At 37.4% G+C, this 13,077-nt stretch overlaps 2 protein-coding genes across 2 annotated transcripts; one reads left to right on the top strand and one right to left on the bottom strand.

Annotated features, from left to right (window-relative positions):
- The first annotated feature begins 3,645 nt into the window (after positions 1-3,645).
- Positions 3,646-6,117, top strand: LOC137244279 (esterase GA18864). Its single transcript, XM_067773041.1, has 2 exons — positions 3,646-4,190; positions 5,585-6,117. Exons 1-2 carry the CDS (start codon positions 3,737-3,739, stop codon positions 5,965-5,967), a joined length of 837 nt encoding a protein of 278 aa, XP_067629142.1. The 5' UTR covers positions 3,646-3,736; the 3' UTR covers positions 5,968-6,117.
- A 1,717-nt stretch (positions 6,118-7,834) lies between these two features.
- Positions 7,835-12,455, bottom strand: EloB (elongin B). Its single transcript, XM_067762089.1, has 4 exons — positions 11,908-12,455; positions 11,502-11,595; positions 11,284-11,428; positions 7,835-9,097 (listed from the first exon to the last, which is right to left on the bottom strand). Exons 1-4 carry the CDS (start codon positions 11,908-11,910, stop codon positions 8,983-8,985), a joined length of 357 nt encoding a protein of 118 aa, XP_067618190.1. The 5' UTR covers positions 11,911-12,455; the 3' UTR covers positions 7,835-8,982.
- Between the last annotated feature and the right edge of the window lie 622 nt (positions 12,456-13,077).

Below are 13,077 nucleotides of genomic sequence, written 5' to 3'. Positions count from 1 at the left end.
TGTCTGACCACTGAAAGCCAGCTACATAACAGTTGGCATGCATAGTGTACCTATACAAGTGTGTCAACTAAGCAATAAACGTCAAAACTACAAACAGCCTCGCTCATCTGATGCAAATCTCAGGTCTAGAGTTGCATTTTTGGTACGTAAGAGTACTTCAAGCTGAGCTGCATTTGATAGTTTAATAAAACTTTGTAGTATTTACAGGTGAAAAAGTTGCATATATTTCCGCAGAAATAAGAATACTAGAAGATTTGTAGCCTGCAACAATGCGGAAACATACGGAAAGCAAAATTTATTTAAATTAGAGTCAAAATATAAAGCGCCACACGTGTGGAAAAATTTAACTTCTAAAGCTGGAGACATTGGTGCTTTATCGGTAACCGTATCGGTAACCTTATAACAGCTGATTTGACCAATCTTATGAGAATCAATGCAATCGGTTATTGGTGCCGCTAAAGTCGTAACCGTATCGTAGCCAACCAATTGGGTTTTGGTTTACCGTCGTAACAATAAACAGCTGATTACGTTAGGGATACGGATACTGCGATAAGACATACGGCACCAATGACTCCAGCTTAAGGCTGTTTACACAAATGCATAAGGCAAAATTATATAAACGCTTTGGTCGCATCAAAGCAAAGATAACGTACGGCGTTTCATTGTTTTTCGTATGGCGTTGTCAAATCGTAGGCACGCAACCAAAGCATTTATGTAAAATTTTCGATACTTTGCCCGACAGATGAATTAATGAATGCAACACAACCAAATCATCTGTGTAAATCCGCCTTAATTTTTGCAGCTGTGAAAAATAAAATGGTGCTATGAGTGCAAACAAATCAAACTCCTATATGACACTGACACTGCTTTATTTTCTATGTATTTTTCTTGTATTTTCTTTTATATTTCTTGTCGAGGGAGCCAATAAGGTCTCAGTTCTGGTGTAAGTGTGTGAACTATATTTAAAAAAACTAACGAAATACAACGTAGTTCATTAAAAACAAACAAGAACAAGCAGTTTGTATATCGATAGGGTTTTAGGACATTAAGCCGTTTTTTCTTTATTTTTTCTGACAAATGAAAATTTTGTTTTTAGTTTCAAAATTTTGTGCATAAAAACACAACTAAATTCAAAGTGTAAATTGTGTGTGCAAATGAGTTTTCAATAAGTGTACATTTTTCAGTTTTTCATAGTTAAGGAATTGACCTCCAGATTCTTGTGTTACACAAATATATTGAACTTGGGTACAGAAATTCAAATTAAAAAGTTTTTCACAATAATTTGGAAAACTCGACGTTTTCTCTGCTTTTTACACTTAATAACACTGAAATGAACACCTTCCACGAAATGAAATTAAAATGCTGTGAAACAGGAGCAACAATTTTGTGACTACATAAACCCTGTTTCTATCTTTAACGTCTCTGCACAGAAGCCTAATTGACCGTTTTCAACCAAAACAACAATGGCAACCCGCATTTTCCCGTTATGCTCACTTAAGCGAGTTCCTGTCAGAAAGAAGTCAGCACACTTGTACTTGTACTTGTACACTATGTCGACCAAAAATATAAAAGAAAATGCAAGAAAAGTACATAGAAAGTAGTGTCGTATAGGAGTTTGATTTGTTTGCACTTACAGCACCTTTTTATTTGCAGGAGACTTTCACAGCTACAAAAATTAAGGCGGATTTACACAGACGCTTTGGCTGTGTTGCATTCATTAATTCATCTGTCGGGCGAAGTATCGAAAAATTTACATAAATGCTTTGGTTGCGTGCCTACGCTTTGGCAACGTCATACGAAAAACATGTAATAAATTAAACTTTTAAGGAAAAGCCATAGCTCCGAAATGAACAATTTTCGCCATGATAAAAGATTAGAATGCTGTGGAACAGGGCAACGCTTTTGTGACTACATAAACCCTGTTTCATACTTTTACGTTCCTGCACAGGACCCTAATTGACCGTTTTCAACCGAAACAGCAATGGCAACCCAGATTTTCCCTTTATGCTAACTTAAGCGTGTGCCTGCCAGAAAGAAGTCAACACACCTGTACTTATCCACAATGGTTTGTTTCTGAACATTTCCATATCACAAATCACACACAGAAGATTGTGCAGTGTGCATATAAACAAAAGATCAGCTGTTTTTTTATGGGAATTCGTACGTCATTTTCCTTTTAGCTCTTGTTTTTTCTCTCTTTCTTTCATTCGCTCAAGCAGTCAACTGTGAAAGGTTATGTAGAACGATGCAATTTTGAACTCGTGAATGCGCAATCTGGGGGTCAATTCCCTAAGTGTGAAAAACTGAAAAATGTACACTCATTGAAAACTCATTTGCACACACAATTTACACTTTAAATTTTCATGCGATTCTGTAAATTATTGTGCACATTATATTGCTGAATTGAGCGCTGAATGCAAAAGTCTTATGTCAGTGAGAAAATATTCATCAAACGCCATGAAAACAAAAAAATAATTCTGCAACAGTGCGTATGAGTTTTGAATGTCACAATAGTAGCAGTGTTTTTTAACACGCGTATATTCGTTTACGATTAAACTTTATATGGACTGCTAAGCGACAAAGTTTAAATACACCTCTGAAATTGCTGCGCATAAAATTTGTCCTACTAAATTTCAGTACGCATTATACTTAGATGTAACTGAAATATGTGTCTTTGTTTCACCCTCTACACTAATTCTATGTATTCTATGTGTGCCCACAATTCATCGCAATTGATTCAGCTATATGTTATACCCTATGACCATCAGAGCGTTGTGTCTCCGCTTTTCGGTACACCCTGTTGCTGTAGCTAGTTGTTTAACCACAGCCGCTAGATGGGTCTCCTAAGTATTATCTAAGCGAGGATAGGCGTTTTTTTTCACGTGCAAACGAAACATATACGCGTGTAAAAAAAACACGGCTAGTGTACACTGGCTGCCAAGAAAACTCACAAAGTTTTTATCAGTGAGTTTTGTTGTTCACAGTGTTGCTTTACAGAATCAGAATTTCAAAGTTTATACAATTTCGTGTGTACACTTTAAAACTCACAGTTAGCGAATGGGGCCTTTGGGTAGGTAATTTGTGTTTCCATATTATATCAGCGATGATTTCGGCAGGTTAGGCATATTGCGATCGCAAAGATCCTAATCCGGATAGATGGTTTTGCATGTAAATGTAGCAAAAACGATTTGAGCCAGATAAATCTAGATAGAGGTCTAGTTCAATTTGTCAGCCAATTAATTTATGAAAAATTACAAAGTTTGCAAACGGCCATGGTTAATAGGACATGTTTCTGAATTTCACTTCTTAATCAGCAAGCTTTTCTGGAGCTGAGTATTTAACTCGAAATCTCCAGCATTTATACCTTATACCAGTGCAAAGGCAGTTGGATGCCTTTTTCCACTCAGCCACATGAAACAAATTATTTAATTAAAGATATTTAAATTTGTAATTTGACATCCCCAAATGCCGGGTTTTTTTAATGTAGCCCCGAGATTTCGGGTTGGTTTGCCTAATTTATTGCGTATTTGGACTGGAGCGAGTGCTATCGATATCCTGCAGCCAAAGTACATGACTAATTGATGACTGGACTGAATATACCCCATATGTGCCGGTTTGATTTATTTACTAACCTCAAAAAAAAAAACAATAAACAGCTGATGAATAGTTTGATTGATTGGAAATCGTTCTTTCAATATTTGCGCTCCCATTAATTAGATTAAGAAATATTTACAATATGACGAATAGTGCAACCGCATCTACATCCAGCAGAACATCCGCATCGACTGCCACAAATGACAACAAGGAACAACAATTAGTAATCAAGGATAAGGTCCGTGTACTATGTTTACATGGTTATCGTCAAAATGGTGCAGCACTGCGTAACAAATTGGGATCTTTCCGCAAATTTACTGGTAAATATGCAGAGTTCATATTCCTCTCAGCACCACATCAGGCAGCGCCACTGGAAGAAGGTGGTGAACCCGTGCCAGAGCAACGTAGTTGGTGGTCAAATAAAGATGATGGTACATTCAAGGGTTCAAATAAAGGAGGACCTGCATTTGGCTTTCAAGAGAGTTTACGTTTCGTCGAGGAGGAGTGGAAGACACAAGGCCCTTTTCAGGGTTTGTTGGGTTTCTCACAAGGAGCTTGTTTTGTTGGTTTAATATGTGGTCTAGCTAAGAAAAAATGTAAGTATTAAACTTTTTAATGTTTTTTAAAAAAATAGAAAAATTTCTTCTCGATTCAGCAGTATTAGCAGAACTTTTGGTTATTTTAACTACATCTATTTCTGCGTAAATATCATTAATTCTTCGAGACCCACCACTGTTAGGGGCTAAAGGTCAATAAAGCTTCGTCTATTGTCAATTTCCATGATTCTGCAGCGTATAACAAGACTATTTGAAAGACTATTTTTCGCCTCGTGAAACGTGGTATTATCACCGACTAAATCCTCCGCGACCTTATTTACAACATGAACGTCCCAAATGTCGACCATTTTGAACATCCACGTCGATGGTACTACGCTACCGACTGTCCTACACCCCAAAATCTTGGGTGTGACGTTTGATCAGGATCTACATTTTGGTGAGCATGCAGCTGCAATTGTACCGAAAATCCAGAGCCGTAATAAAACCGTACGCATCCCCTATATGGTCCCTAAGCCTAAAAACTACTCACTGGAAGAAGCTACAGGCTTGCCAAAATACTGCTCTCAGGACCGCCACGGGCTGTCTTCTTATGTCCCCAGAACACCATCTACATAATGAGGCGAGAATACTCCCCATCAGGGAGTGATATGAGATGCTAACCAAACAGTTCCTTTGGAATACACAGAAACCTGGGCATCCCAACAGGCATCTGATTGATGAGCCAACACCGCCTAGGGGCTTAAAGCGCCAAAAAACACAAGCAAGTCCTCAGTGAACTCCACAAGCAGACGTCGGACCTTTATACCGGGAATTGCCTGGTGAATCCAGTAGTCAAAGAACAGTACCCAAAACTTGCGGAAGAGGAACGCACACTCCCCAGGGAAACACGAGTCACTCTAGCTCAACTTCGATGACACCAACAATCGCTTTAATTGTAATGTGGAACCAACGCCTCTAACACCCCTTTCATTATGGTCCACCACTGTTGAAACAGCAAGTTTCCTTGGACTCCCGTTAGAGGATATTGATGACAATTTGTGATCGGTCGCATCTATTGGATGGGGCGAAGCACTGCTACAACAACAACTATTTCAAAATAATATACTAAGTCCAAATTAACACTCCCTGGTAAAAGTTCGTTTACAGAATAAGGTACTGAAACTCGTTAAATTTGAAAAAATCGCTTGCCAAATTGAAGATCACTTAGCCAAGACTGCCTATTCTAAAACGCCCACAATTTCTTTGAAAAATTCCCTATCGCAGAATATTCCACTGCGAGTGTATTATAATACATACATATATTTTTGCCTTAAAATTGTTTTTTTTTGAAAGTTTATTGTAAAGGGCCCACATGGTTAATTCCAAAAACTAACCAATTTATATTCGCGTAAAATTAATTAAAATAAAACATAAAAACGTATTTATAATTTCAGTAACATCAATTCGTCCTGATTTCGCAATACTTTCTTCCGGGTTCATTTCTGGTAGTTTGGTGCATAAGAGCGCTTATGAAGAATCCATAACAATACCTACACTACACATATACGGTCTGAGCGATGATATCATACCGAAAGATATGAGTCAACACTTGGCATCATATTTTAAGAATGTCGAAATATTAGAACATCCCGGTGGACATTATTTTCCAGCGACCGCACAACAAAAACAAACTTTTATAAATTTCTTTCAAGATCGATTACAAGAATATTTAGAACATATGGAATTGCAACAAGCGGGAAATGTTACATATTTAGAAGCAGCAGGTGGAACGGATAATCTAGACAACGACAGTAACAATGCAGAGGACACAAATTAAGAAGGCTACTACTGCCGATGTACATACACTGGAGTGTATTGAAGAAATATGCCACAAAAATGTTATATCTTGTTGTTGTATTAACAGTGTGTTTTATCTTGTAATGTACAGATCTGGAGGAGTTAATAAAAAATAAGTTCAAAATTTGAATTGTCTAAGTTACTTATTTTATAACAATTTAACAAGATAGAAAGACTTGTAGTGGAAGGAGTCACAATCGTTTCCTACGCCGATGACTGCACAATAATGGCCACAGGCCCAGGCCGAAAGATCGATGAGCTATGCAATAAAATAAACGGCTACCTCCCTGATCTCTCCAGTTTTTTCGCCTCGCGGAACCTGGCATTATCACCGACTAAATCTTCCCCGACCTTATTTACAACATGGACGTCCCAAATGTCGACCATTTTGAACATCCACGTCGATGGCACCACGCTACCGACTGTCCTACACCACAAAATCTTGGGTGTGACGTTTGATCAGGATCTACATTTTGGTGAGCACGCAGCCGCAATTGTTCCGAGAATTCAGAGCCGTAACAAAATCCTCAAATCCCTCGCCGGCAGTACCTGGGGAAAAGATGAAGAAACGCTCAGGACTACATACAAAGCAATTAGCCAGCCGATTACGTGCTACGCGTCACCCATATGGTCGCCAAGCCTAAAAATTACCCACTTGAAGAAGCTACAGGCCTGCCAAAATACTGCTCTCAGAATTGCCACGGGCTGTCTTCTTATGTCCCCAGAACACCATCTGCATAATGAGGCGAGAATACTCCCCATCAGGGAGAGAAATGAGATGCTGACCAAACAGTTCCTGTTGAATACCCAGAAACCTGAGCATCCCAACAGACATCTGATTGATGAACCAGCACCGCCTAGGGGCTTAAGGAGTCATCTCCGTAAGCATTTTGAGGAAATACGGCACCTGAGAACCCAGCCGTATGAAGCGAAAAAACACAAGCAGGTACCTTGGTGAACTCCATAAACAGCCGTAGGACCTTTATGCCGGGAATTGCCCGGTGAATACAGTACTTAAAGAAAAGTATCCAAAACTCGCGGAAGAGGAGCGCATACTCCCCAGGGAAACGCGTGTCACTCTTGCTCAACTTCGTTCTGGATACTGTAACAGGTTAAACTCTTACCTATCCAGAATCAACCCCGACATACAAAATGTATGCCCCGCTTGCAATGTGTCCCCACATGACACCAACCATCTCTTTAATTGTAATGTGGAACCAACGCCTCTAACACCCCTTTCCTTATGGTCCACCCCTGTTGAAACGGCAAGTTTCCTTGGACTCCCGTTAGAGGATATTGATGAAAATTTGTGATCGGTCGCGGCTGTTAGGTGGGGCGAAACATTGCTACAACAACAACAACAACAACAACAACAACAACAACTTGTAGTGGAATGTCCCCAGCGCTGCAGGTATGTCTGTAGTAAGAGGCGACTAAAATAACAAATTGATTCAAGGGCTTGTGTATCGCAACCCTTTCAAGGGGTTACCAGCGCAATATGTAGCTTCTCCAACCCAATTGTCAACCTCACCTACCCGTTGCGAATCGTTTCTTTAACAGCCAAAATTTTCTCATGGATCTAGGGGGTGGGAGGGCGGTATGGCTAGAACGTTGATTGTGGTCATACCAAATCGTTGCCGAGATGGTCGGGCAGTACCTTTATAGTGCTTGTTACCGGAACATACGGGATCTGTATCCGGCAAAGTACCAAGGCCTTGGGGAATTGTCCTTACTTACACTTCTTTTTGGTACAAATATTGGTAATTGCTTCGATACTGGAGATGCGAGGAGTCCGAAGGCATGTGTTTCCCACGACGCGCTTGTGAGTTTGAATACATAACACAGCATTTACAAGTGTTTTCCTTTTATTTTCTTTCTTTTTTTTAAATAATTAATTCTTATTTTATTAAAATTATGTTAATTAATTAATAAAATTAACCGAATATATAGTAATTCATAAACGTGTTTATCTGCTTCATCATTGTATCGCTTTATACATATCTCGTTTCGCTGTTTCCTTTATTTGTTTGCGTATTTGTATTTGTTTGTAGATATTGTATATCGTCGAATCTTTTTTATAAGGCTTTACAATATAATTTATGTTAATATATGGGATTTTGCTTTATTAATTTTGTCTTTATATTCCTTTTAGTTTTATCTTTGAAGCATTGGATATTTGTTGAAAAAAGATGTAAAAATATCTAAAAATTTTTATGGTTTATGCTACATTTATAGCGAAATTGCGAATGAAATGTTTGTTCTTCTTTTTGTAAACTAATTAAATAAATTTGTTTTTCATGTACCGTTTTGAATCGTTTGAAATTATTTGCTCGCATACATTTTGAGTCAGTACAAATTACAATAATTAATTTGAACAAATAAAAAAAAAGTTAAATCGAACCTTGTTATAACTTAGCTTTAAATTGAAAAATAAATAATAGTTATCAATAATCAAAAAATAAAAATATCAATTTTATAATCAAAAACAAAGTGAAAGAGCAGTTTCTGTATAAGTAAACAAGTGCACGGAGTTTTAGCAAAAAATACATTAATTATAAATTCATTGATATATTTTCGAAAAAGTAGTCTCAAATAGTGAACTAAATTTAGCTTTGTATTATACTATTTTCTCAAACGCCAATTTTGTGTATCAGATTAAGAAAAATTATAAAAATAACACTACGATTTGAAAAAATGTAAATTTGAGTTTCTACAAAACTGTTTATAATTTTTAAATTTGTTCCGCTTAATCTTCATTCTAATGTTTAGCAAAAATTATATATTTTATATTTTCTAACAAAACTTTTTAAAAAAGTGATGAGCAGCAGTTAAGAAAAATGTTTTGATATTGTAATTTGGATTGAGCATTACCTGCGTGCTATTTTGTTTAAACTTTTGTTTATTTAAATATATGTTTTGACCGATCTGTTCTTTTCTGTACTGTGGTTTTGTTTTTGCTGTTGTAGAACATTTGTATAGGTATTCTTCACTTTCCTTATGCAACTTGCTCCTGTCCATTAGCTGCCTCTTGATTTTTCATAACTTCAGGTAGATCTGGAGGCGATGAGTATGGCGTGATTTCAAGCGGTTCAAAATCACCATGTTCGTCTCTGCAATTAAAAAAAAAAGATGAAATTGAATCAAAATTGGGTTTATACATTTTACAAATTTTGATATAGCATGTTGGGTTCATCTCAGAGTATGCATCCAAATAATATAAAACAATTATGTGTACAGCTAAGTAAAGTTCATGGTACAAACCGAATACAAATTCATAAAATACTCTACGTGTTGTTTTGCATACTTTACATCGTTTCGTACATTGTACAAAATCGTGCAGCACTTGATGGCGATTTGTATTTTCGTGGCGCAGCAAAATATTTAGCATAGTTGGGTTCAAATTATAAAATTTTTCTGAGTTTTCCTCTGAAATCGGTTAAAATTATAAGATTATTTGCGAGACAATAATTAAAAAATGGAGGGAGTATTGCATAACGGGGTTGTGAAGAGATTTTCGCCATTTTTTATTTTCTTCCGAATTCGTTGAGAATATTTTAAGGATTTCCGGTCTGGATCAGTTTGGGGTTTTATCGAATAAGCAGTTCGAAGCTTTAGGATTTAGGATGACTTTGGTACCATTCTGTATCGACTTTGGGATCAATGCGAAACTATTTCCGGCCACTTCCCGACCCACGTAGGGATAATTTTTGGGTTATTTGAGAAGAGCTTCACTGCCTTGATATCGGTAAAAAACGATATTGCCGAGTTATTGATTGTTTGTCGGTTTGCTAACGAAAACAACCCATGTGGACGTTGTTGTTGTTGTTGTAGCAATGCTCGCCCCACCTAATAGCCGCGACCGATCACAAATTGTCATCAATATCCTCTAACGGGAGTCCAAGGAAACTTGCCGTTTCAACAGGGGTGGCCCATGTGGACGTGTTATTGGCTTGTTTATTAAATTCTCGTGTCTGTTTCAAAACCGCTGAACTGTTTCGAAACGTCTATACCGATTCTCATGAAAATGTGCGAGCATATTGAGTAGGTTTGACAATTGGATATTACCTTTTTTTATAACCCAAAATGGTAAAGGTTGACTTTTTTTTTTTAACAAAATTTTTTGTTATTGCTTTTTTATGAAATAGCATTCAAAAATACTTACGACCTTCTGGGACTGGGACTAGGCCTGGGAGAAGAACGTGGGTGGGAGAAAGAGATAGACGAAGATATACGGAAGGAAAAGACGGGCGGGGAAAGGAGGAGAGGGAGATATAGAGAAAAAAGGGATAGAACGACGGAGAGGGAGACGCAGAGAGGGGAATAAATAAAAGGATATAGAAATGAGGAGAGGGAGAGTAAGAGGTAAAAACTGCAGGAACTGTTAGTAACAACATTAAGATTTTGCAGATAAGTGTAGATAGTTAGAAAAATAGGTAGAGAGCCAGATGAAGTGTGGTTAGGGGGCTTAGAGTATACCCGGGGCAGGTATGCCTGTCGTAAGAGGCGACCAATATACCGAACTGATTCAGGGGAATCATGCGAACTTTAAAATCCACCTAGCCTCACTCAAAACCTATTATTTAAAGTACTATTAAACAATCTCCGAAAGTTTTCGATAGCTGCAGGTTTGACACTCTTATACCAGATAAACACTCTTTTGCCAACTATTTGACCACGGCTTGACCTTGTTGAGCCTTTTCGCCAGCTCAATTTTCCTACCGTAAGGAATTTTATGTCGTATGATACATATTTGTACATACTTCTACATTCATATTTGCAAAGTATTTAGCCTAAGTATAATTAAATATTGGATAAGTTTAACACCTCATTACTTCTTGAAACGAATGAGTTTCACACCTAATTTACTTGATGTGGTATTGTCTGTTATCATTTTGTAACTTGGTGGCAAAAGATTGTATCTAATATATTTAAACAAGCATTACAAATTTTTTTATATTCACCCACGGTAAAAATTGTTAGCACGAGATAAATGCATGACTAAGTCGCATGCCTAAGACAAATGCCAAAAAGAAAGTACGTTTTTATATTATGCACTCAATTTATAAGGATACATACATATGTACATATACATTATTTTCAAAATAAAATTTCAGTGTCACGGAACTTAACGGAAAACAACACGGCTAGCTTTTGCCAAATAAACGTAAACTTGTTATAATTAAGCAAGTATGATATATACGCCTTTCTGGTAACTTGCAATAAATTAATCATACTAATGGCGACCATGGTAAAAGAGTGCTTGCATATTACCTACAAATATATCCATCAATTTTACCTTAGTGCTAATCCTAACTGTGCTGGAGCTTGCGCCTTTGCCGTTGACATTTGAATGCCATAATCTTGCAACGTATTATCGTCTTCCATTAGCTCATTATCCTGATTATATAATCTCTGATCGTGAGGGCGCACTTTTAGGATGCCTGTAACAGAAGGAAAAAGAAACATGCCTAAGGTTATTGATCATCTATGAGAAGAAAGCAAACAAGTAGTTACCTTCAATCATACGCTTTAACTCAGCAACGGTTGTATTCTCCTTGGCATCAGTAAATATTGTGGTTTTGTGTCTTCGTATCATGAGGAATACATCCTGAATAAAGTAAAAGCAAACAATTGTTAGCAAATTTTAACTTAAGCTGTAAAAAAGTTTTGGTCAAAGTTCAATTTTAGCGTTGGTTGTCGCACAGGCATAGAACGGCTGCAGCGTAGACATTGACGAACATAGCGCCGACGTCATCGGAGAGGTAGAGCGTTATTGACAACTACAGCTGATTAAGATTAATATTGTTGTTGTTTTAAGCAGCTACAAAAATTGTCAACGCTGCTGCTTTCGTTGACGCCACCATCTAGCCGTGGGCTTCAGCGCAATATCGTTCCTACACCAATATTAAAGTGGACTTACCATTTCGAGTGTTTTAGTACTTCTGTCGCAGGTGTAATTTATATATTAATTAATTGATAACTGCCGAACCCTGCTTCGTATACCACTTAGCGGTTAGACCTTGTCTTTACTGTTTCCACACCGACCAGCGAACACTTCTTAACGGCGACACTCGCTATACACTCTGCTAGTATGTAATTGCTATTATTTTGCTTGTTGGCTGCGAAGATGGTCTGCCGCTCAGTCAGGGTCACTTCCACAGGCAAGCAATGAAAAAATCGTAAAACGTGTGTGCTGCGAAGTCCTCCAAAATTTTGAAGTTACTTTGCAGTTTAGCTTGCCCTACCACTCTTACTTGTATTTCGGTTCGAACGCTTAGCGTCCCCACAGCGAAATTTCGAAAATCACGCTTTGATGTTGAGCAGTATAAAAATATAAAGAACTTCTTTTTTGGCCTTCTTCTTACACCTTTTTGATCTTTTATTTTTTTGCCTTTTCTATTTGTAAAATGCCGAAAAAGTCACAAAACCCAAATGTCAAACTCGGAAATGACAACCGATGTATGGCAGGGTGTGTTCAGTTTTGTGAAAGTGATAATCATAGTAAATTTTACCAAGTAGCCATGGTTCAACTATATACAGGCATTGTACAGGTCTACAAGTAGGATATGTAGCAGCACGCACATACACAGCCACGCTCACCTGATAAAATGCTTGTTCTTGTTCGTTTTTTTTGTGGATGCTATTTGGCACTGTTGTACTTCTTAGGACCAAACAAAGTTTAGTAGCTGCTATCGAAAACTGCTTAAAATTTTTTTTTCTTATATTACAAAGAAATATACTTATTTACTTTCAAACGAGCACTTAATTACATCTCTCTTTAATAACCATATATTTTGGACAATTTTAATTAACAAATTGTGATACTTTTTACGGGGACGATTGCTAAAACACGACCAAAACCGTCGGGGGAGGTATTAATAGACGCGTTTTTGCCTCGCTTCCAATAATTCGAATACTTTTTATCTTCGGACTATTGACAACAGGACAAAACGCGTCTATTCATTTTTCTTTCCGCTTTTTTGGACGGGTTATTTCAGTCGACCTCGGTTTCAAACTGTTTTTTCGCGGAGAACGGGTAGAAAAACTTAACTCCCGTGTTTGTATTCTTAATACTGAAATAACTACGCGT

This window comes from Eurosta solidaginis, chromosome 1, assembly GCF_040869045.1.
Source record: "Eurosta solidaginis isolate ZX-2024a chromosome 1, ASM4086904v1, whole genome shotgun sequence".
NCBI classification, from domain to species: Eukaryota; Metazoa; Arthropoda; class Insecta; order Diptera; family Tephritidae; genus Eurosta; species Eurosta solidaginis.
Note: the sequence above shows the minus strand (reverse complement) of the source record. Positions and strands in the feature narration are given on the sequence as shown.